We start from the raw sequence: 23,616 nt of genomic DNA on the forward strand, positions 1-23,616 counted from the left end.
TTAGATACTGGGCCGAGGAGTGGTGGCTCTGTGGAACCCCGGCATCTTCTCCGCTACTTCACAGGTACGTGGGAGCCTGGGGCAGCAGTGGGTCTCAGCTAGTCGTGGCCTTGGGGAGACAAGGCCTGGCTCCTGCTTTTTGCTGTTTAAAGGAGAAACAGTCGTCGTAAACCAGTCACACAAATCGTCAGCATTTATTTCCTGGGTCCTAGGTATCACTTATCTTGGTAGAAGGGCAGAGAGTTAATCAATATGGTTTTGAGCACAAAAATCCCTTCCCTAAAAATGGATCTGTGAAGCTCCAGGAGGGAACCTCAGAGCTGCATAGATGGTTCAAGAGTTTAGCTTACAATGGCTTCCAAAAAAAAAAAAAAAAAAATTGTCAGCTCCCTCCCTTCTCTGCTGAGAAAAGGTTGAAAGTTTCTAAAAAGTTTAAAAGTGCTTTTTAAAAAACAGGGTAAGAAGGTGTCCTGACTCAGAAGGCTGGAAAGGCTGGAGCCAGGACCAGTCTCTGAGTCCCAGCGCCCCCTGAATAAATTACATCCTTGTGGTTACAGCGTCGTGAAAGTGTGCCCGGGTGCAGGGGGGAGGTGGCGGGGGCGTGGAGCCTGGGGGTGCGGGCAGAGGGCCTTCCCAGGGTGGGGGCTGTGGGAGCCCCTGGGCCCGCCTTTCAGTCTGGCCCTGCTTGCCTGGAACACACCGCTCACAGGAGAGGCTGCTGGGTCATTGCCAGGGCTCCAGGTCCATGGCACGTCTCCCTTCCAGCCTCCTCGGGCAAGGTCACGTTCAGGATGAGGTGGTGCCATCGCTGCTCTCGGGCTGGCTGCTGGCTTCCTTGTCTGAGGTGCCCACCTCTGCCTGTCCTTCTGCAGAGGAGAGAGAAAGGGGCATAGTCACAAATGTAAAGTGTAGAAGGAGGTCTCATGGGACCTGGCCATAGTGGGAATGGTGTGGATAAGCCTGGGGAGCAGGACAGGAGCTGGACTAGGGGTGGTGGCGGCCAAAGGGAACTCTACCCGGGTCCGCATCCTTTTTCTTTCTACAAAGGAAATGCATCTGCTGTTAACTAGTGTGGTGGTGGTAGTTTAGTCACTAAGTGGTGTCTGACTCTTGTCACTCCAGGGACTGTAGCCCGCCAGGCTCCTCTGTCCATGGGATTTCCCAGGCAAGAATACTGGAGTGGGTTGCCATATCCCTCTCTGGGAGATCTTCCTAACCCAGAGATTGAACTTGGGTCTCTGGCATTGCAGGTGGATTCTTTACGTGCAGCTGGGGGCCCTGAGGCCCCTTCCATTCTCCACCGAGGAATAATTAAAATCAATGAAGGGCCAGGATCATGGATGGATGCTACAAGCAACAGGTGAAGAGCTGTCAAGGGTCGGGATATTTGGGTGGCTTCTCCAGAGGGAGAGGGCATGTGAGGTCCCAGCACATGACGGGTGTTCAGCAAATGGTAGGTCTTACAAGACAGGGAAAAGGGCATCAGATGATGCCAGCTCAGGACTTCCCCGGTGGTCCAGTGGTTAAGACTCCATGCTCCCCATGCAGGGGGCCCAGGTTCAATCCCCGGTCAGGGAACTAGATCCTACCAGCAGCAACTAAGAGTTTGTATGCCAAAACAAACACCGAAGATCCCCCCTGCTGCAACTAAGACCCAGCGCAGCCAAATAAACATTAGAAAAAAAAAAAGATGATGCCAACTCAGGGGAGCACCAGGGGTGGCCTGTAGAGGGTCTAGGGTGGAGCCCGAGGCTGTTTCATTGTGCTGTGTCTCCCTAGACTACCCCTACCTCCCTCTCTGGCCCCTGGCCCCTGACCCCTGTCTTGTATCCTTAGGCTGAGCCCTTTACGGGATGAAGGAGAAACTATTGTGTACCGGGATCCCTAGGCTGCAGGCTAACAAGTACTTTCCATGCAGTCACACAGAAGCCTGGAGGCATGATGAGGGTCATGATATGATTTGAGTGAGAAAACCAAGGTTCAGAGGAGAAAATTGAGGCTCAAAGAGGTGAACTGAGTTGCCTGAGAGCCAAGCGGTGGAGGGAGCAGTGTCCTTTCCCCTGACTGAAGCCCGTCCCTAAAGCATCTCTCTCTAGGGTTTGTAAAGGCTCATCACTGCCACCACCTCATTCTGCCCCGGCAGCTGGCTGGGGACTGGGGTGAGTGGTAGGGCGGGGATGTGGGAAGAACTTGGACACTGGCCCCTCCGCCCCCCGACTATCCTGGGGTGGTGCCTGCAGCAAAGACTTGTTCCCATCGGGTCCTCCTGGCCCACCAGAAGCCTGACAAAGCAGCCGGCACTCGGGGCAGGTTTCCCGGCGTGTGACGCCCTACTGGGTCCTGAGCCTCCTGCCCTGGAGAGCAGAACCTTCTAGTCAGATTCCCAGGACCTGCTGTTCAGCCATGTCCTTGCTGTGGGGCCTCGAGCAACATAGTTAACCTCTCTGAGCCTCTAATTCCTGGTCCAGAAAGTGAGGATGACGACACCTCTGACCCTCCGTGGTCGCTGGGCCCCTGGGGACAGCTCGGCCAGGGGTAAAGCTTCCCCTCTGCAGGTCCCAGCTCCCTTCTGGGCCAGAGAGAAGGTCCCCAAGCCCGCCCTGGGACAGACTCCCTCGGGACCAGTTTCAGAGTATGATTTGGAAAATTTCCCAGTCACATACTGCCAGGCGGTACATTTATATTCCTTCAGGTCCTGCTTGGTTGTTTATGTCTTATTATTTGGCCAAGTAAGGAAATACTTGTGCTTCCCACAGAAGGAAATATGGGAGCAGACAAAGGTTCGTACATAAAGGGCTTGAGGAGTGTTAACACACATATGACCTGGGGAAGCCTGGAGGCCAGGCCTTCAAGGACAGGCGAAGGGCTTGGTTCCTCCTCCCTTACCCGGGCTGGGCATCAGTCTCCCAGGAGATTTAAGCAAACAGATGCTCCAGGGCCATCAGTATCTGTATCCTCTGTAACCCTCTCCCCTAGTGAGTCCGCTGGACTGAGCATGCCTTGTAGACCTCCAGGGGAAGCTGTTCGTTGCAGGGCCTACTAGAAGGTTCCTTGGCCAGTCACTGTAGCCTGCACTCTGCTAGGAGGGCTTCACTGACTTGCAGCCAGCACTACTCCTTCCTTGGGTGCCCTTCTTAATGGCAGACAGATGCCAAGACACCCAGATAACCTCAGGGATTTCAAATCAGATTCGGGTGGGAGCAGGCAGTAGAGGACCTGGGTGGGTGGATGAGCCGCTACACTGAGATCGAGGGAGACAGAAAACAGTTCAGCAGGCAGACGCAGAGGCCTGGCAGCCAGCCCCCTGGCCGCAGGCCCAGTGTGGCAGCTGGATGTGCTGGTCAGTGAACAGCTATCAACCAGGTACCTCTGATGTACACCAAACACTGCCAGGCACCAAGCGGTCAGGATGCGGGTCCCAGAGGATCCCTGGGCTCTGTGGGATCGTGGAGGTGGCCAGAGGAGGGAGGGCAATGAAGTCAGAGGAGACTTCTCAGCAGAACAGTCTGGGCTATAGAACAAAGAGAAACAGCCAGCCCAGCAAGGGGATGGCCAGGAAGGACCAGACAGGGAGAGTGCATGGAGGCCCCCTGGGGATTTTCAAGAAACGGAAGTCCCTTCCTCAGCTGGATTAGAGGCACAGGGGAGAAAGAGGGGCCCAGAGGCTGGAGGAGAGCAGGTTCAGACCCGGGGAGGCTCCGCAGCCTGGGGAGGAGATCGGGCCGCAAGACGAGGGAGGGCTGACCATGGATGGATAGGACAGTGTGAGGATGGAGGGGGAGGCTCCTGGAGCAGCCAGAACTGGGTGGAGGACGTTCTAGTGGAGGAAACAGGGAGATGAAGGGGGACAGGGGATGAACTGGCAGAAGCACGGTGGGACAGGAGCTTTAGATGAATCCTGCTGGCAGCTGTCCAGGAGGAAGGCTGCGGTGAGGGCAGGCCAGGGAGGCCAGGGCAGAGGCTGCTGTGCTGCTGGGAGCGGCCTGAGCCTGGTGGTGGCCATGGGGACAGAGAGAAGCAGAGGAACCAGGAGGGATCATAGAGGGGAACCGACAGGGCCCATGGATGGGCAGGGAGGCTGAGGGGCAAGGGAAGCACTGGGATGCCTGGCCAGAGGGTCCTCATGGCCTGAGATGCTGGCACCCTCCAGCCTAGGGACTGGCTGCCCTCCGCCACTGACCCAGGGCCTGGGGCCTGATTTAAAGGCAGTTTCTTCTCTGAGAAAGAGGTGGCAGCCTAGGACTTAAGAGGCCAGCCCTGGAGCCCAGAAGAGGGTCTCCCACCCGGGGTGCTCGAACCCAAGAGTGTCTGTGGGTTCTGACCTGCGCCCTCAAGGGCCAGCTCGCCCATGTCGCCAGCCAGCTTCCGCACACTCACGGCCTCGGAGTCTCCCTGGATGTCAGGGACCGCATTCCGGCGGCCCGTCCGGTCGCAGGAGATGAAGTCCGAGTAGGAGGACTCGACCTCCATCATGCCTGTCGCATCGCTCTTCAGGCCTGTGGGGGTAAGGGCAGGAGGACAGAGGTGAGCCCAGGCGTACCCTGCAGAGAAGACCCAGCACCGACGGGTTCCAACAAAATGATAACTGCTGCCTTGCTCATGGCGGACAAAACAGAAAGCACAGGAAACTACAAATTAAGTCATGCGTAATTTTATACCCCCAGAGCTACCATCATCATTTTAAAGGACATCTTTTTTTTCTCTAAAGTTCATGATAACCCTCTACACACTTATCAATACCATGCACCGGCCAGGGGCCACAGATGCAGCAACGAACAAGTCAGCCCCTGTCCCTGCCCTCAGGGAGCTTATAGTCTATTGGGTCAGAGAACAACCAGGGCCTGACCAAGGCTGGGGGTCAGGAAGTCATATTTTACTGAGATTTTAGGAGGAATAGGTAGACGAGGAGTCTAGGATTGCAGGGAAGAGCACATGCAAAGGCTCTGCGGATGGAAGGCATGGTGGGTGTTGGAAATGCAAAGGCCATGGCCTGGGGGGAGGGGGAGTGGGACTGAGACACCCAGGACACCGCTGAGCTGGGCAGGGGCCCGTGCGCATCTGCAGCTGCTCCCTCAGGATGATCAGATCAGCATTTTCAAAGATGACTCTGGCCCCTGGAGTGAGCAGGCCCAAAAGGCTCCAGTCCATGGGGTCACAAAGAGTCAGACATGACTGAGCCACTACCTCTTCACTTTGATTGTAGTAATAAAGCCCAATTACCTGTCTTTCTTCCCGCCCACCCACTAGCTTTGTTCATAGTGATGCTTTCTAAGGCCCACTTGACTTCACATTCCAGGATGTCTGGCTCTAGGTGAGTGATCACACCATCGTGATTATCTGGGTCGTGAAGATCTTTTTGTATGGCATGCTTTAGGGAGTTTCAAACAGTAAGCTATAAAAGACAGCATACTATAGTATGATCTCCAGATCTTTTTTCATATGCATATGGTTCTTTGTATATGTGGCTTTCCTCTCTCTCAGCTGTAAAATCAACCATCAGGGCTATTGACCACCATCTCTGTAACTGTCTCTGTAACAACAGGGCTTCCCTGGAGGTTCAGATGGTAAAGAATCCTCCTGGAATGTAGGAGACCCAGGTTCGGTTCCTGGGTTGGGAAGATCCCCTGGAGAAGGGAATGATTACCCACTCCAGTATTCTTGCCTGGAGAATCCCATGGACAGAGGAGCCTGGCAGGCTACAGTCCATGGGGTTGCAGGCAAGAGATGGTGGGCCTTAGAAAGCATCACTACGAACAAAGCTAGTGGAGGTGATAGAATTCCAGTTGAGCTATTTCAAATCTTGAAAGATGATGCTGTGAAAGAGCTGCACTCAATATGCCAGCAAATTTGGAAAACTCAGCAGTGGCCACAGGACTGGAAAAGGTCAGTTTTCATTCTAATCCCAAAGAAAGGCAATGCCAAAGAATGCTCAAACTACCACACAATTGCAGTCATCTCACACGCTAGTAAAGTAATACTCAAAATTCTCCAAACCAGGCTTCAGCAATACGTGAAACACGAACTTTCAGATGTTCAAGCTGGTTTTAGAAAAGGCAGAGGAACCAGAGATCAAATTGCCAACATCTGCTGGATCATGGAAAAAGCAAGAGAGTTCCAGAAAAACATCTATTTCTGCTTTATTGACTATGCCAAAGCCTTTGACTGTGTGGATCACAAGAAACTGTGGAAAATTCTGAAAGAGACGGGAATACCAGACCACCTGACCTGCCTCTTGAGAAACCTGTATGCAGGTCAGGAAGCAACAGTTAGAATTGGACATGGAACAACAGACTGGTTCCAAATAGGAAAAGAAGTATGTCAAGGCTGTATATTGTCACCCTGCTTATTTAACTTGTATGCAGAGTGCATCATGAGAAACGTGGGCTGGAAGAAGCACAAGTTGGAATCAAGATTGTTGGGAGAAATATCAATAACCTCAGATACGCAGATGACACCACCCTTATGGCAGAAAGTGAAGGGGAACTCAAAAGCCTCTTGATGAAAGTGAAAGAGGAGAGTGAAAAAGTTGGCTTAAAGCTCAACATTCAGAAAACGAAGATCATGGCATCTGGTCCCATCACTTCATGGCAAATAGATTGGGAAACAGTGGAAACAGTGTCAGACGTTATTTGGGGGGGCTCTAAAATCACTGCAGATGGTGACTGCAGCCATGAAATTAAAAGACACTTACTCCTTGGAAGGAAAGTTATGACCAACCTAGATAGTATATTCAAAAGCAGAGACATTACTTTGCCAGCAAAGGTCCGTCTAGTCAAGGCTATGGTTTTTCCAGTGGTCATGTATGGATGTGAGAGTTGGACTGTGAAGAAAGGTGAGCACTGAAGAATTGATGCTTTTGAACTGTGGTGTTGGAGAAGACTCTTGTGAGTCCCTTGGACTGCAAGGAGATCCAACCAGTCCATTCTGAAGGAGATCAGCCCTGGGTGTTCTTTGGAGGGAATGATGCTGAGGCTGAAACGCCAATACTTTGCCCACCTCATGTGAAGAGCTGACTCACTGGAAAAGACTCTGATGCTGGGAGGGATTGGGGGCAGGAGAAGGGGACGACAGAGGATGAGATGGCTGGATGGCATCACCGACTCGATGTACATGAGTTTGGGTGAACTCTGGGAGTTGGTGATGGACAGGGAGGCCTGGCATGCTGTGATTCATTGGGTTGCAGAGAGTCAGACACAACTGAGTGACTGAACTGAACTGAACTGAAAGCATGCCATGAAGGTTCTCTGTAGATGATTTTTGTACATGTGCTTGGTGTATCATAATATATTTGAAGAGTCCCCTAGACATGAACACTCCTCTGGTAGCTCAGCCTGCAACAGAAGACCCAGGTTTGATCCCTGGATTGGGAAGACCCCCTGGAGAAGGGCATGGCAACCCGCTCCACTATTCTTGCCTGGAGAATCCCATGGACAGAGGAGCCTGGTGGGCTCTAGTTCTCTCGGTTGCAAAGATTCAGAAATGACTCAGCGACTAAACACCAACAACAGTAGGCAGCACTTTCCTGCCTGGAGAATCCCAGGGACGGGGGAGCCTGGTGGGGTCGCACAGAGTCAGACACGACGGAAGTGACTTAGCAGCAGCAGCAGCAGGTCTTTGTGTAAATATTGCAGCCTATGTCTAGCTGTTTCTTTAGAGTACATTTCTAGAAGTAGAATTGCTAAGTTAAAGGGAAGGGTGAAATACTGCTTAAGACACAATATTGTGACACATTTGCCTTCCTGAATGACATAATGGTATTTATAATAACCAAAAAGGATGAGTAAATAGAACTTGTAAGTTCAGTTCTGTTCCTATTTATATCCCCACCAGCAGCCTGCAAGACTGTCCATTTACCTGCACCCTTGTCAAGAATGGATACTGCTATTATACATTTTTTTAAAAGGCTAATCTGCTAAGGGAATATAAGTATCTCCCTTTGAGCACCGATGATTTTCTGAAGGCAATCAAATCATACAGTCACCACAGGGATTCTGGCCACTGGGCAGATCCTGAGTTAGGAAGCGGGGTGGAGGGTCTAAGACACTGGCCTGACCATAGGAGTTCACAGTACTCTAGTTGAGATGGGCCCAGCAAATCCCAGTTCCAGACACATGATGGCAAATGCCAATGCTCTTCATAGTTTGAGGAAGCTTTCTGCACATGGTCAGTGACAGGGAAGCTCCCAAATGTCCCTGAAAAGGCTAGGCATTGCATGAATTATAGAGTATTCAAAAAACAACCTACACCGGGTGGATATGTACTAATGGCAAAGTGTCAGAGATAAACTATTACCTGAAAAATTCAAGGACATTCCTGGTGCTCCAGGGGTTAAGACTCAGCCTTCTGAAGCAGGCAGGGGGTGTGGGTTAGATCCCTGGTCTGGGAGCTAAGATTCCCACATGCCTCACAGCCAAAAAGCCAAAACATACAACAGAAAATACTGTAACAAATTCAACGAAGACTTTAAAAGTGGTCCACCTCAAAAAAAAAGAAAAATTAAGAAAAAAAAAAGGCAGATTGCAAAACAACACCTTAAAGAAAACTCAGTTTCAGCTCATACAACTCAACACCAGCAGAAGAAAAACAACCCAATTGAAACATGGGCAGAAGACTTAAACAGACATTTCCCCAAAGAAGACGTGCAGAGGCCAATAGACACATGAACAGATGCTCAGAATCACTAATTATTAGAGAAATGCAAATCAAAACTACGAGGTACCGCGTCACAGAGTGCGGAGAAAAGGGAACCCTCCTGCACTGTTGGTGGGAATGTAACTTGGTTCAGCCACCGTGGAGAAGAGTATGGAGGTTCTTCAGAAAACTAACAGGATTTAGCAATGCCACTCCTGGGCATGTGTCCAGACAAAACTAATTCAAAAAGACGCACGAACTCCTATGTTCATAGCAGCACTACTCACAATAGTCAAGACGCTGGAGACAACCTGAATGTCCACAGACAGGTGAATGCATGAAGGTATGGTGCATACACACAACGGAATAGTACTCACCCATAGGAATGAATGAAATAATGCCATTTGCAGCAACATGGATGCAACTAGAGAGGACCCTACTAAGTGAAGGGTCAGAAGTGCAAATACGATGTATGATATCACTTAATGTAGAATCTAAAATATGACACAAATGAGCCTACCTACAAAACAGAAGCAGAAACAGAGAGAACCGAGTGGTGGTTGCCAAGGGGAGGGGGCTGGGGGTGGGACAGTGTGGGAGGCTGGGGTTGGCACTTCCAAGCTTTCATACACAGAATGGATAAACCAGGTCCCCCTGTATAGCACAGAGAACTGTATTCAGTATCCCGTGATTAACCATAATGGAAAAGAATATAAAACACAATGTACGTGTGTGTGTGTGTATAACTGAATCACTTTGCTGTATAGAAATAATTAACAAAATATTGTACACCAACCATACTTCAATTAAAAAAAAAAAAAAAGATAACCCAGTTTACACAGCAGATACAAGAAAAACACCTTGCCAAATGTGGTACTTTGTGACGAAGAGGAACTTTCACGCCTAAGACTAAATTTTTATAACGGTAGGAGTTTGTATAAGCCCGAGTTATTGTGCAAAGCTTTCAGAAAGTAACCACATTGGCAGGAAGCTCCCGGAGCACCCAGGGTGGGGCTCAGTAAGTGGTGTGTGTGTGTGAGAGAGAAAGAGAGAGAAAAAAGGGACTGGCCAGTATGGAGGGCTGGACCCACATCTCCCCACAGCCCCAGGCTGAGAAGACACACTTGGAGAATGAATGAGGAGACAGGGAGGCGTCCTGTAGTAGGAAGAGTAGAGAGAAGGCCACGTGACCTGTTCTGTCGCCAGACCTTGAGCAAGACTGCCCCCCTCTGGGCCTCCATTTACCAGGTCTCAGTTCCGTTCAGTTCAGTCGCTCAGTCGTGTCCGACTCTTTGCGACCCCATGAATCGCAGCACGCCAGGCCTCCCTGTCCATCACCAACTCCCGGAGTTCACTCAGACTCACATCCATCGAGTCAGTGATGCCATCCAGCCATCTCATCTTCTGTCGTCCCCTTCTCCTCCTGCCCCCAATCCCTCCCAGCATCAGAGTCTTTTCCAATGAGCCAACTCTTCGCACGAGGGGGCCAAAGTACTGGAGTTTCAGCTTTAGCATCATTCCTTCCAAAGAAATCCCAGGGCTGATCTCCTTCAGAATTACCAGGTCTATAAAACAGAATAAAGGCTGGACCAGAATTCCAAGGCAAGCCCCGCAGCTCCAGCAGGGGGCGCACCAGGCCAATTTGTCTAAGCTGCCTTGAAAGAAAGAAGTTGCCCTAGCTGTGTTGCCGGTTGCTTCTTGGCCAAAAACCAACCAACCAACCAACCCCAGGCTCTGAATCTGCCAGAGACGGTTCTTCCATAGGTCACGGAAGGTTCACTCCTACATTCTCCCTCTGGGAAAACTGCTCAAAGCTTCAGAACAGGGGCCTGGCCTGTGGTAATAACAGTAATAAGACAGAATAAAATTTATAATGATAGTTCTAACCATCAGAGAAGGCAATGGCAAGCCACTCCAATACTCTTGCCTAGAAAATCCCATGGATGGAGGAGCCTGGTGGGCTGCAGTCCATGGGGTCACTACGAGTCCGCCGCAACTGAGCGACTTCACTTTCACTTTTCACTTTCACGCAATGGAGAAGGAAATGGCAACCCACTCCAGTGTTCTTGCCTGGAGAATCCCAGGGATGGCAGAGCCTGGTGGGCTGCTGTCTATGGGGTCGCACAGAGTCGGACACGACTGAAGCGACTTAGCAGCAGCAGCAGTTCTAACCATAATGGTAAAAGCAAGTCAAGTCATTACGTTTCCTGTACCTCGCTTACAAAACTTCCACAGCAGCCTCTGAGATCTGTGAGGTGAGTTTATCTATCACCACGACCTGGGAAGGTCTGTTTCAGGCGGCAGGACCCGCACCTCCCAGAGGAAGGGAGACCCTGGGCAGGCCACACCAGCTCCCAAGCCCCGGCTCCTCAGGGCTTTTCCTCCAACTAGGATGTGGGCTCCCCAAGAACCGGTATGTCTGTCTGGGTTTTTGCCTGGCCAGGCCGAAAGGCCTAACCCCGGCAGCTAAACCACATGCTCCGGCTGCTCGGTCCTCAGCTTCTCACCCAGGGCCTGGCAAACAGCAGGTGCTCAGGAAACACCTGGTCAGATTAAATCTGAGTCTGTCCATCACTCTATCTCCTCTCCAGCCCTCTTTCCCTGCCTGTGGGAACCAGTGGGAAAGGCCTCTGTCGGCCACAGACGGCTGTGCTGACGTTCCGGTCCGGGGTCTCCAGCATCTGACACTGTGGGATGGATGGAATTACAGGCTCCATCAGAAAGGCTAGTATCCTTCTCAAACTGGCACTCTGGGGCTTTGGCTCCTGCCCTTGCCCAGCTGACGTTACAAGTGCCTAGCGCAGGAGGCCGACCTTCCTGGCTCGGAGAGGGAAGTATGCCAAACTCAAAGGCCGATCCTGGAAAACACCAACAGCCACCAGTGTGCTCTGGCTGCCTCCCCGCCCCCACCCCCGCAGGGATGGGTCTAGGGAACACACTATTTTCATTTTTATGCAATATTTATATATTTTCCCTTCACTCTCTGCTCTTAAAAGTCAACAGCATTCTCTGAGATCTGCTCTTACTGAAGTGGATCAGTGATGAAAGTAGCCAAATCTGAGCATCAGAAGACCACCCAGTGTACCTGATGCATGATCTCTGTAGTTCTGAGAAGCAAAAGAATAATTTAAAATAAGGGGTATGAAGGGGTGTGTGTGTGTGTGTGTGTGTGTGTGTGTGTGTGTGTGTAGGTGACTGGATAATTAAGGGGCTTATTGGTAGGTAAGTGAGAGTTGGTTGTGGGTGTGCTTGTATGAAAGGCTGATCAGTTCTGAGCAATGATGAAAAGATTTTACTGCAGAACTTTATATAACTATGAAGGTTTCTACACTTGATCTGAGCTTAGGAAAAAAAAAAAAAAAGTCAACAGCAAATGGGGAAATATGAGCAACCATCCTGGGAGCTGGCAGCTGCATCAGCAAACGGGCGTCCTCAGACGGTTAACGACAGCACCAACGCCAGGAACTCCGAATGACCTGACACGATACACCAAGAAACCTCAACTTTTCTCACACCCTTGAGCCAGTCAGTCAGCAAGGTGACCGGTGAGAACAGTCCCTGGCTGTGTCAGCTTGCACTGCTCCTGGGGGTAAAACACAGCATCTTTCCATGTGTATTTCCTTTTCTGTGAACTGTACTCAAATCCTTTTGCCCGTTTTCCCATTAGATGGTAGCATTCCCACTGATTTGTGGGAGTTCTTTATATACTGAGATAATCAGTCTTTCACATTAAGAAGCATTACACGTATTTTTCGGAGAAGGCAATGGCACCCCACTCCAGTCCTCTTGCCTGCAAAATCCCATGGACGGAGGAGCCTGGTAGGCTGCAGTCCATGGGGTTGCTAAGAGTCAGACACGACTGAGCGACTTCACTTTCACTTTTCACTTTCACGCATTGGAGAAGGAAATGGTAACCCACTCCAGTGTTCTTGCCTGGAGAATCCCAGGGACGGGGGAGCCTGGTGGGCTGACGTCTATGGGGTCACACAGAGTCAGACACGACTGAAGTGACTTAGCAGCAGCAGCACACATATTTTTGGGGTTTTGTTCTCTGATTTTATTTCTCTGTGTGCACACATTTTTTTTCTCTTCAAGTAGTCAAACTGATCATATTTTACTGTATGGTTTTCGGGTTCTGGATCATACTTAGAAATGTCTTCCCCACTCCGAGATTGGTGAAGAATTCTCTCTTGCTTATTTCTTGTATTTTCCTGGCTTTATTTTTCATATTTAAATCTTTGACTGAGCTCGAATTTATTTGCTATGAGGTATGAGGTAGGGAATCTACCTTAATTTTTCCCAAGTATCTCCCAACGTTTTGTGGAATCATCAAACTGAAAAGACTCCCTGAGCTCATGGAGACAAATCTCTCATTAATAGCAGGGGAAAGTGAGGTTCAGAAAGGGAAAGTGACTCGCGCAAATTCTGGATCTAGCTGTCTGATGTCCTAGTCCAGAGGCCTTTCTCCCACGCCTTGCTGCACCCCTGGGGGTCGGAGTCCCCAGCGACAGGCCCATCTCTCAGGGGCATGCGGTTGCCAGAAGGCACCAGTGCTGACGTGCGGCCCGCGTCCCTGTTATGAGCTCAGAGACCTTGGACAACTGCCTCCATTTCTCAGGATCCCAGTTTCCTCCTCAGCCACACGGAGAGAACAGTAAAAACCTTCTGCTTAGGGGGCTGTTATGAAGTCAACGGGTCAGTGTGCTCAAAAAGAGTCCGATAAAATGTGTGCAAGGGAAGAGGCTCACAATAAGTCATTACCACGGTCCATTCTCACTGGGTGACTTATCAGTAAAACTGTCCTACTGACGCTTTCTTTCAGCTTCTTTGTTTTTACTCTGTTTAGTGATGCACAGAAGGCCAAACCTCATGCTTCCTGCTTTTGTGCTTTACTGTGCTGAGTGAATTAAGTTCCACAGGAGTGGCGCCCTGGCTGACGTGTGGACTGCTGCATCTGATAGGCCTGGCACAGAGGTGAAGCCCAATGAATATTTCATAATGAGTGAATAATAGAAGACGGTCTAGATTCCAGGGCAGAGCAAAGACTACGCGGCTTTGCCTTATAACAGGGACCAGAGGTCTGGCTCAGTCTCCTTACAGCAGGGTGACCGCCCTTCTCCCCACCCTGGGACCTTCCCTCTCTCCCAGCTTCCTTTCCCCCCATCAGAATAATCAGGTTGAAATATGATCCCTAAATGTCTTCCAGTCCTGAAACTTCATTCACTCATTTATTCTGTGTTTACTGAGTACTTTTTGTATGCCAGGCACTATGCCAGGTATGGGATATGCATTGGAGCCAAAAAGATATTTACTATGTGATAACAGAAAAAGGCACCGGAAATCAAAACTACAATGAGATGTCACCTCACATTGATCAGAATGGCCATCATCAAAAAGCCTACAAATAATAAATAACGGAGAGGGTGTGGAGAAAAGGGAACCCTTCTACTCTGTTGGTGTGAATGCAAATTGGAGAACAGTATGGAGTTGCCATATGACTCCTGGGCATGTACCTGGAGAAAGTTCTAATTTGAAAAGATACATGCACCCTGAAGTACCCAAGGCACGGAAGCAGCCTAAATGTCCATCAACAGATGAGGATGTGGTGTTTACATATACATATATATATAACGGAATATTTCTCAGCCATAAAAAGAAGGAAATAATACATTTGTAGCAACATAGGTGAACCTAGAGATTATCATACTAAGTGAAGTAAGTCAGGCAGAGAAAGACAAATACAATATGATATCACTTATATGTGGAATCTAAACTAATGATACAAATAAACTTATTTATAAGGCAGAAATATTTAACTCACAGACACTCAAGGACATAGAAAACAGACTTATGGTTTCCAAAGGGAAAAGGGGAGGGAGGAATAAATTTGGAATTTGGAATTAACAGGTACATACTATACTATACATATAATAGATAACCAACAAGGACCTACTATATTAGACAAGGAACTATATTCAGTATCCTGTAATATCCTATAATGGGAAAGAATCTGAAAAAGACTATATATATGTGTGTGTGTGTATATGAGACTGAAGATATACATATAAATATGAGACTGAATCGCTCTGCTATACACTTGAAATAGTATAACTCAACTACGCCTCAATTGATAAAAGAGAGCGGCATTAGCAAATAAATGAATCTATCATCAGGGCCTGTGTAAGTGCTGTGGAGGAAGAGAACAGGTTTCTCTGTGTAGGGGTGGTTCAGTTCAACACTGAATGGTCAGGAAGGCCTCCTTAAGGATGTGATCCTGCGCTGAGGTCCACAGAAAAGTCAGACAGAGGGTGATCTAGGTAGAGTCAACAGCCAATCTGGGAATAAGCGATCTACCATATTCTATCTCAGCTTGAGCCCTGAGCGGTGCTCAAGCCTGATGCTCTTCTGCTCCTCCCCATCTTCAGGAGGTTTGGGGGCCTTCCTCGGGGTAAAGCGTTTGGCCCTGAAAAGGAAGAGGCTTTGGGCTCAGCTTCCCAGACCCTTGGCGGCCCGGGGTCAGAGGCTGCGCTCTCGCAGGTGCTTGCCCTGGGCGCCGTCTGGTTTCCCCACGGGAAGCTGTCTTCTCCCTTTGGTTGTTATTCTCCCCCCAGCTCTGTAAACTGAAGAGGCCCCAGCTTTTGCCAAGAGCTACACAGTCTGTTCCAAGTCTGCAGCTATTAGTCCTCATAGCTCAGGCAGATTCCATGACAGCGCCAAATTGTTTTCCAAATATACCAGAAAGGTCATTTCCTGTTTTTTTTTCTTTTTAAAAAATTAAGTATTTGCAGAGACGGTACAAATAAGAAAGCAGAGCCTTCTGTAATGGACGCAGAGCAGACAGTGGGACTTGGTCCCCTGGGACAGGCCTCCTCAGGGGTGGGGAACATGCTTTCTAAGGCTCCTCTGAGGGAAAGCAAGGGCTGTGGAAACCTGATGCAAATACCAGGGCCTGGCGACCTGGCATTCCTCAAATTCAGAGGAAGCGGCTTTTCTCTGTGATGAGAAGCCAGACCCAGAGAGGCACTGAGGCAGGCAAGATAAAAAGGCCAGGGCTCCAGACTGGGAGCATTCCCAGAACCTGGGAAAGGGCAGGGCAGTAGTTCTGGGAACACGCCCCAAGCTCTACCTAGTCCCTGAGGGACACACCCAGGGCGGAGTCTCCAGAGAAGAACTCGGCTTCTACCAGGGCAGCACCTGATGCCCACAGAGAGGCTTCCTTTGGAGGCAGCTGGGCAGGGCCTTGGCCTCCACACCCAGGGGGCCAAAACCACGCGGCAGGGAGGGCAGGCGGTGGAGAGACCTGCTTTGGGAGGGAAGGGGGGCGGTGCTGAGTCACACGAGGTCTCCACGGACGCCCTTCTCCTCAGACCACTCTCCCACTGGGGGCCTGCAGACCCCACACCCTCTGGGCCTCCTCCAGCCTCACGGGCCCCTTCTTAACCTCGTCCATGCATGCGTCTCCTCTGTCAGGGACCTTCATGTGAGAGGCCCCCACCCTAGCACCAGGCCCGGGCCCTCTTCTCTATGTGCCCCTGGGGGCTCTCACCCTTGCCCTTGACAGTCTGTGTGGACGGCTCCCCAGGCCTCTCTTCAGAGCTCTAGAATGGGCAGTCTAACCGCCTACTCCGCCCTTCCCTTGAACGTCTCACCAGCATTTCCAACTTCACGTGTCCAGTCACAAGCCTGCTCCCCCCAGCACCCTCCAGGTCAGTGACGGAACCAGATGTCGAGGCTGCTCAAGTTGGAAACCTGGGGTCATCCCAGGGGAACGGAGTATTCTCTTTCTTCACTCCCGGTCCGGTTCGTCACCAGGTCCCCGCGCTTCTACTTGCAGAACTGAGCCTGAATGGGCCCCCTCTCCCCTCCAGCTCCCAGTCTCCATCACTGCTCATCTGTGCCCCCAGCCGTGGCATCGCCTCACCACCTCCCTGTTCCCCGCTTGCCCCCGACCCAAGTTCTGCGCTCGCCACGAGGGTCAGGGCGAGGTACGCGCCTCAGACACTGGGTCCTGTGGTTCCCCTGCTTCATTCGGCCTTGGATGCCCTAGCATTTCACATCTGGCCAAGTCCAAGCTCTCTACACCAGCCCCTGACATCCTGCACTGACCTGGGCCCGCCTTCCTCTGTGAGCTTTTGTCTCCTTTCCACCTTCTTCTCGGCCCATTTGGGTCTTTAATTCCTCATACTAGCTCTTCCGGACTTCAGGGCCTTCATGAGACTGTGTGCTCTGCCTGGAATGTTCTCTGTCACTTTTCTTTTTATAGAGCCTCTTAGATGGATTCCTAACCCTGCCTTTTTAGGCGCTCCTGCTCTGGGACCCCGACACGGGGCCCTGCAGGTCGTGAATTCCCGTGCGCACCCAGCTGCATGTGGGCTGAACACCTGGAATCCTGCATGATACGGTGGCACCGCGAGGGCCTGGGGTCGCTCAGCTGCTGTCCCTAGAGCTGCACACCTCAATGCCCACAGAATCCTCTTCTGTAAAATGGGGGTCTGCCATGGAAAGGAGCTCATAGGGAATAATCAGAGCCAGCAATTACGGAGTCCTGACTGCCTGCAACACTGCTAAGCATCTTACAGGCATCTCACTTCATCTTACAGCAACTCTCTGGGGTAGGAAGCATTGCTACTTCTGTCCTACACAGGAAGAAGCTGAGGTACTGAGAGGCTAAGTACTTGCCCAGGGTCATATCATCCACTGACTGTGGAGGAAGAGGGAGCCTGCACTATTGGGACAGGAAGCACAGAAATGAGTTGGCATCAGGCCTGGCAGGCAGTAAGGATTCATTGAAAACTGTCCACTCCCCTTTCTCCCCTTTCTTCTCCTCTATCCCGCAACTCATAACAAGGCATTTCTGAAGGAAGGAAAAGAAAGCAATGAAGTCCCAGGAGAGCATTTTGCAATGCTGGCGAAAGCAAATACCCAGATGTACTTTACCCAGGCTGAAGCAAAATTCTGTTGAGAATGTTTGACTGTAAATGTAAAATCTTATGAATCTGTCCAGTGATGTTGGGTTGATTCTCTGAACTCTGCCACAACAAATTCTAATTTTTGTCATCTAACTTGGTGAAAAAAGTATTGGGAGTGCACATTTAAAAAACTCCCACCCACTCTGTCACCGTGTCTCCCCCTGTGGCTAGGCAGCGTTAGCACTTCATGGAGGGCTGGGGTTGGGCATTTGGGATGGTGACACAAGCTCTTCAAACCATGGGAGTCTGTGCTTCTGTGGAGCTTTGGGAAAGAAGCAGAATACAGCCCAACAATATTATTGCTCGGAGACTGAGTCTCCCCAGCTCTCCTGTGGTTTGCTCGTTATCTATACTTGGTGAGGGCTCTGCTAAAACGCAAAGTTCCCAGAGGCCAGCAATCCTGGCTGGAACATGGAAGGAGGACCGGAAGGTGAAGTGAGATCACTTCCCAGCAGGCTGGCCAGAGCTCCAGCAGCTAGACTGAGCTCCAGGTCTGCCGATGCCAGGGTGGGTGCCTCTGGGCAAGGTTCTTGTCTCTCCAACCTCGGGGGTCTCAAGTGCAGAAGGAAGGGGTAAGCTGGGAATCCCTGTGGTGTTTTTGAAACACATCTGCAAGTTCTTTGACATTTCTCTTGTCAAGAGGTGGAGTGTAATTTGTATCCTTGTGAATGAACTGGTTGTTGTGACTTGCCTCTAACTAACAGAGTACAAGAGAAGTGATGACATGTGACTTCCAAGACGGGGTTAGAAGAAGTGTCACAGCTGCCATCTGGCTCCCTCTTGGGACACTTGTCTTGGGAGCTTTGAGCTGTGTGTAGGAAGTCTGAGGCTGCCACGTTTTGGGGATGCCCAAACCAGTCACATGGAAAGGTCCTGGGGTGGCCATGGAGGGAGACACAGCAGGCGGCCCCAAGCTGGCTCCTCGAGGCTCCGACACCAGCCACTACCTGCAACTGCATGGGAGACTCAAGCCAGAACTGTCCAGCCGGGCGGCCCCCAAATTCCTGACGCACAGGAAAAAGCAGGAAAGGTAACACGTCACTGCTGTCGTCTTAAACCACTGAATATTGGCAGTGGAGTGTTATGTGGCAGTAGATAAACAGGGTGAGCTCTAATGTGACTTCCAGCTTGGGGTCCCTCTACAATACCTCTAAAAGTCTACAGAAAACATGCCCCAAAGCCATGGTGGAGAAGGAAAAGAAGCAAGATCTTCTCTCTATAATATGGATTCCTTCATCTATTCATGTAACGAAATATTACTGATCACTCAGTGTGTACCAGGCTTGGGACTAGGTGCCACAGATACAAAAGCAGTGAGACACCAGGGGCTCTGGAGGGACAGTCAAGGTCTAGTTAGGGAGGTTGACTCAAACACCCGTAATTCTTAACCAGGGAGGAGGGGCAGGGGCGCACATACCAGAATTCCAAAATCACTGGTGAACCACAGCTTCAAACTATCCCTCCTGCCTCCCCTGGGGATTCTGACAGTGCCCCAGAGGGGGATGGGCGAGTGTTTTGTAGTCAATGACCACTGCCCATATCAGCCTCTGTTCCTGATGGAAGGTGTCATGGCCCACACACGTGATGAGAGAGGAGAGACTTTAGGGGCCGATTCTGTATAGGAATCTTTTAAAACTTTAAGAATCTTTGGGAAAAGCTTGGTCGCTAGGAGCTGTAACAATAAGATGTACAAGGCAGAGAGGGCTCAGAAACCAGCCACTTACACACAGTCACTAATTTTAAAGATACGACCCCCTCCCCTATTTATTGCTCACTGGGCAGGGGGGATTCAGCAAGGAACAGCACAGACTCTCTGCCCTCACGAAGATCACAATCTGCTGGAGTGACTCATACTAACGAGCAAACAGAATAACCAGCAGGGGTAACAGTACCTTCGAGAACACTGGAGGAGGGCAAGGGCCGGGGGGCTCTCTCAGAGTAGACAGGGAGGCCCTCTGGGAGAGGGACACGGGTGCAGAGACTTGGGGGGACACCCGGCCAAGCGTGCCAGGCAGAGGGAACAGCGTGCAAGAGGCGGGGCCTGCCTGGAGTCCAGCAAGAGGACAAGGAGGCCGCAGGGCTGGTGAGCAGCGAGTTGGGGAGAGAGAAGGCTGAGGGTGGCCGGGGCCTTCTGGGGCCTTGGAGGATAAGGGCTGACCTGGAGTTTTGCTCCGATTTTGACTTCCCCCTTTCAGGGCCATTCCCAGATGAATGCTTTAATACTCCTTTCCACGCCAGTTCTCAGAGTCTCCTCCCCGCGCCCCACCACCCCGAGTGGACGGGGAGTTAGGCCTGAGGACGTCTCGTCACACATCCCCCACAGGCACAGACACTATTGACCCAAAAGCAGGCCCAGCTGGGGTGGCGGGGGGCCTCCAGTCTTCAGCTAAAGGAGAGACAAGGTTCTCATCCCATTCCTCCTGCCTCTGGAGAGAAACAGAGCTCAGAATCCACACAGCACAACACAGGAGAGGACCAATGCAACGAGAAAATGTGGCAGAGTCACGTCTCCAAGCCAAGGACCGTCCAACCTGAGCAGAAATGCAGGAAAAGAGCCTGACACTGGGAAAGACTGAGGGCAGGCGGAGAAGGGGGCCACAGAGGATGAGACAGCTGGACGGCATCACCGACCCGATGCACCTGAGTTTGAGCAAGCTCCGGACAGGGAAGCCTGGCATGCTGCAGTCCATGGGGTTGCAAAGAGTCGGACACAACTTAGTGACTCAACAACAACAGGTTCTCCTGTGCCTTTGGCCCAGAGTCCCTTGGTTCGGTCCCCCAGCCCTCCACCCCCTACCTCCAGGCATGGGGTCTTCAGGGGACGGCCAGCCCCCAGGGCCCAGTGGCCCCTTCCCTGACCCAACAGAAGATAAGGGATTCCTGCTTTGCCACCACACAGGTGCTGGCCCACCTGTCCCATATCTGCCTTCCCCACTGGCTCCAGGAGGACAGGCACCCCTTCTGGTCACTGTATCCCCACCGCATCGCAGAGTATGTGACGCATGGAAGATGCTCAATAAATGCATCCATATGAATGTGTTAATGAACAAACAAAATAAGCAACGAACATGTGCACTCTCAAGCCAGTGATGAAAACCAGCACCCAAGCCCTGGTCCCTGACCAAACAAATAACAAAGGGAATAATAAAAATGGCTACTATTTAAGGGGTATATGTGCTATGTGTCAGATATGGTTAAGAAGTGCTTCTCAGCAGCCCTGTACAATTAGGTCCCTTTTCCACAGCAAGGATGTACTGGAACCCACGCCGACCCCCACACCCAGGTGCCTGGCTCCTAGGCCCGAGGCCTCAAAGGTGGCGGCTCCCTTTGGCTCAGGGAAGCAGAGCATGCCACAATCGAGGACGGGTGAGCTGAAAGGGGCTGAAATGGCAGGAGGGACTGACTGGGAGAAGAAAAGGAGGTTCCCCTTGGTCTTCCTTGAGACCTTCTCCCACCTGCTCACCTGACCTGCCAGGGCTCTGCTCCAGCTCAGAGAATCACAGGACACTCCTTCTCTCCTTCAACATCTACAGAGTATGCGCTCTTCCCAGCACTGGGACTGAGGGTATTTTGGGAGGCCCTGCGTTACTGAACCCTCACAATAGATAGCCCATGGCTCGGAGAGGCCGCATGAGTCCCCTAAGGTCCTCCAACCAGTTACTGACCGAATCAGGCCTTGAACCTGGATTTCCTCAACTCAGATTCCGAGCGCATTCTCTAGGATGGTGCATTCTGGGGATGGCTCTGTCTCGAGGTGGAGGACATGGCATCTGTCTCATCCTTAACAGAGAACTGTTCTGTCACCAAACTTCCTGCCCCTCTGGCTTGTCTCAGTGCAAATGACTCTGCCCACCTGGGCCCAGAAAGGCCACGCGCTGTACTAACCAGGATGAGGAGTGTGAAGAGTGAGTGACTGAGCGCCTACCACAGTGCCAGCTGCACGGCACCCAGGAAATGCTTTCAAAAAGAACAAGCGAGGCAGGAGAGAGACACAGTGGATCTGCCAACCTGAAAGAGTCCAGAAGAGCGTGTGGTGGTACACAACCTCCGAGTACCTGACAAGCTCCTGCCCTGAATCTCAGAGTGATGGGCAACGAGCTGAGGGCCCCTTCACTTAGACAACTAGAGCCAGGCAGAGAGAGAAAGCGAGCCAGGGACTCCGGTGACAGGACAAAGATCCCATGGCTGAACCGCTGTTGGTTCTGACGCCACTGGAGAAACGTGGCCCCAGGAAACCGTCATTGTTTTACAGCTGCCCGCTGAGAACAGCCCACTTGACAGGCGATGCTGAGAAGTGGAAATTACTCAGAGAGAAACTTGTCTCTTGTCAATCATAAATTTGGGCATATCAAAGACAGGCTTGTAGCTTCTTAGCTAATAAAACCATTTATAAAATACATTAGAGTCAAATTTCATTTATCTAATTATTCCTCAGGGAATGACTCACTCCAGATCACCAAGATTCCCACACTGTTACTCTTTTAAGCATCAGAACTTTCTGTGGAGACAGAAAGCAGACTGGTGGCTGCCTGGGACTGGAGAGGCTGGGGGGCTTGGGAAGGTGATGAGTTCAAGATGTGGGGTTTCTTTTTGGGGGGAATGAAAAGGTTCTAAAATGATCATGGTGACAGATACAAAACTCTGAAATATACTGTAGGCCAATGAATTATATATTTTAAATGAGTGAACTGTGTGGCATGTGAATTATATCTCAGCAAAGTTGTACCAAAAAAAAAAAAAAAACCTTATCTGAATTAAAATGGACAGAGACTCTTCTCAGGCACTGCACTAATGCATTAGTATATTACCCACTAACCTTTTCTTCATGATTTAAGATCAGTGCCGTGTGCATAGTTTTTAGTATCTTGTGTAACACGACAACCTTCTCAGTATTATAAGATACAGAGCTGTTTGATCTACCTTTCACAGTGCATTATTTTTTTCTAAAAACGGTGAATTTACTTTCACCATAAAGCTTGGTGGTTAAGTTCATGTACTTGGGTCATGTATCACTTACTGACTGTGTGACCTCTGGTGAATTACAAGATCTTTCTGTGCTTCAGTTTTTCACACATAAAATAAGAGTTTCAACCTCCATGGGAAGTTGTGATGATCAAATAAGATAAGGTATACAAAGCCCTGGATGCTGTTCCTGGTGGTGGTAAGCCAGACTGAAATTCAGCTATCCATCAACACTGTTCCTACTGGGCTGGCTTCCCAGGTGCCTCAGTGGTAAAGAACCTGCCTGCAGATTCATCTGCATCCAGGGGCTTCCCAGTGGCACTGAGTCAGAACAGGACACAAGCCTGGTGGCTTAGGAAGGAGATGCAGGAGACTCGGGTTCGATCCCTAGGTTGGGAAGTTCCCCTGGAGGAGGAAATGGCAACCCACTCCAGTATTCTTGCCTGGAAAATCCCATGGACAGGAGAGCCTGGCGGGCTACAGTCCATGGGGCCGCAAAGAGTTGGACATGACTGAGCATAAAGACAGAGCACTGTTCCCACTGCTGTCAGTGTAGCTGCTGTAAAGCCCCTCTGAGCCATAGACTCAGAAACCAGAAGACCTCCAAAGTGTGCTCAGTGAGATGAAACAGGGGCTGGGGGTGCAATTTTGTGGTTAGACTTTGGGACACGCCATCAGATGGCTCTAAGCGCCAGCAATATTAGCTAGTTTGTCCCAGTTCACCCCTAAACAGAAAAACCTAGATGAGGTTGCCCAAGATATCCTGGCACATGGAAGACTGGTGCCTAAGGAGACTCGAGACCCCAAAACACTTGGGGCTCTCTCTTGACCACATGTGTGTGCTCAGTTGCTAACTCATATCCAACTCTGCAACCCCAGGCACTGTAGCCTGCCAGGTTCTTCTGTCTATGGGATTTCCCAGGCAAGAACACTGGAGTGGATTGCCACTTCCTTCTCCAGGGAATCGTCCCAAATCAGGGATTGAACCCATGTCTCCCGCATTAGCAGGTGGATTCCTTACCATTGAGCCACCAGGGAAGCCCCTCTCTAGACA

The 23,616-nt window shown here is 50.7% G+C and overlaps 1 protein-coding gene and 2 non-coding genes across 8 annotated transcripts in view; 2 read left to right on the top strand and 1 right to left on the bottom strand.

Moving 5' to 3' along the window:
- Positions 1 to 175: 175 nt before the first annotated feature.
- PKIG (cAMP-dependent protein kinase inhibitor gamma) overlaps positions 176 to 23,616 on the bottom strand; it is an 80,075-nt gene continuing 56,634 nt past the window's right edge. For 5 of the 6 annotated variants that reach the window (XM_086331675.1, XM_086331676.1, XM_086331681.1 and 2 more), the window contains exons 3-4: positions 4,323 to 4,496; positions 176 to 866 (exon numbers count right to left, since the gene is read on the bottom strand). In XM_086331675.1, the coding sequence (XP_086187801.1) occupies positions 787 to 866; positions 4,323 to 4,473 (231 nt within the window). In that variant the 5' untranslated portion in view covers positions 4,474 to 4,496 and the 3' untranslated portion in view covers positions 176 to 786. Of the gene's footprint in view, positions 867 to 4,322; positions 4,497 to 16,737; positions 22,340 to 23,616 lie in introns of those variants that run through there. The other variant, XM_086331678.1, reaches the window with a different exon arrangement.
- Positions 11,665 to 11,744, top strand: LOC147360185 (small nucleolar RNA U2-19). The gene has a single exon (XR_015140074.1). It is a non-coding gene; the product is annotated as a small nucleolar RNA U2-19 (small nucleolar RNA).
- On the top strand, positions 11,905 to 11,976 carry LOC147360186 (small nucleolar RNA U2-30). Its single transcript, XR_015140082.1, has one exon. It is a non-coding gene; the product is annotated as a small nucleolar RNA U2-30 (small nucleolar RNA).

This window comes from Bos grunniens, chromosome 13 (assembly GCF_055505025.1).
Source record: "Bos grunniens cultivar Pamir isolate PY7600 chromosome 13, Bosgru_T2T1.0, whole genome shotgun sequence".
Taxonomy (NCBI): domain Eukaryota; kingdom Metazoa; phylum Chordata; class Mammalia; order Artiodactyla; family Bovidae; genus Bos; species Bos grunniens.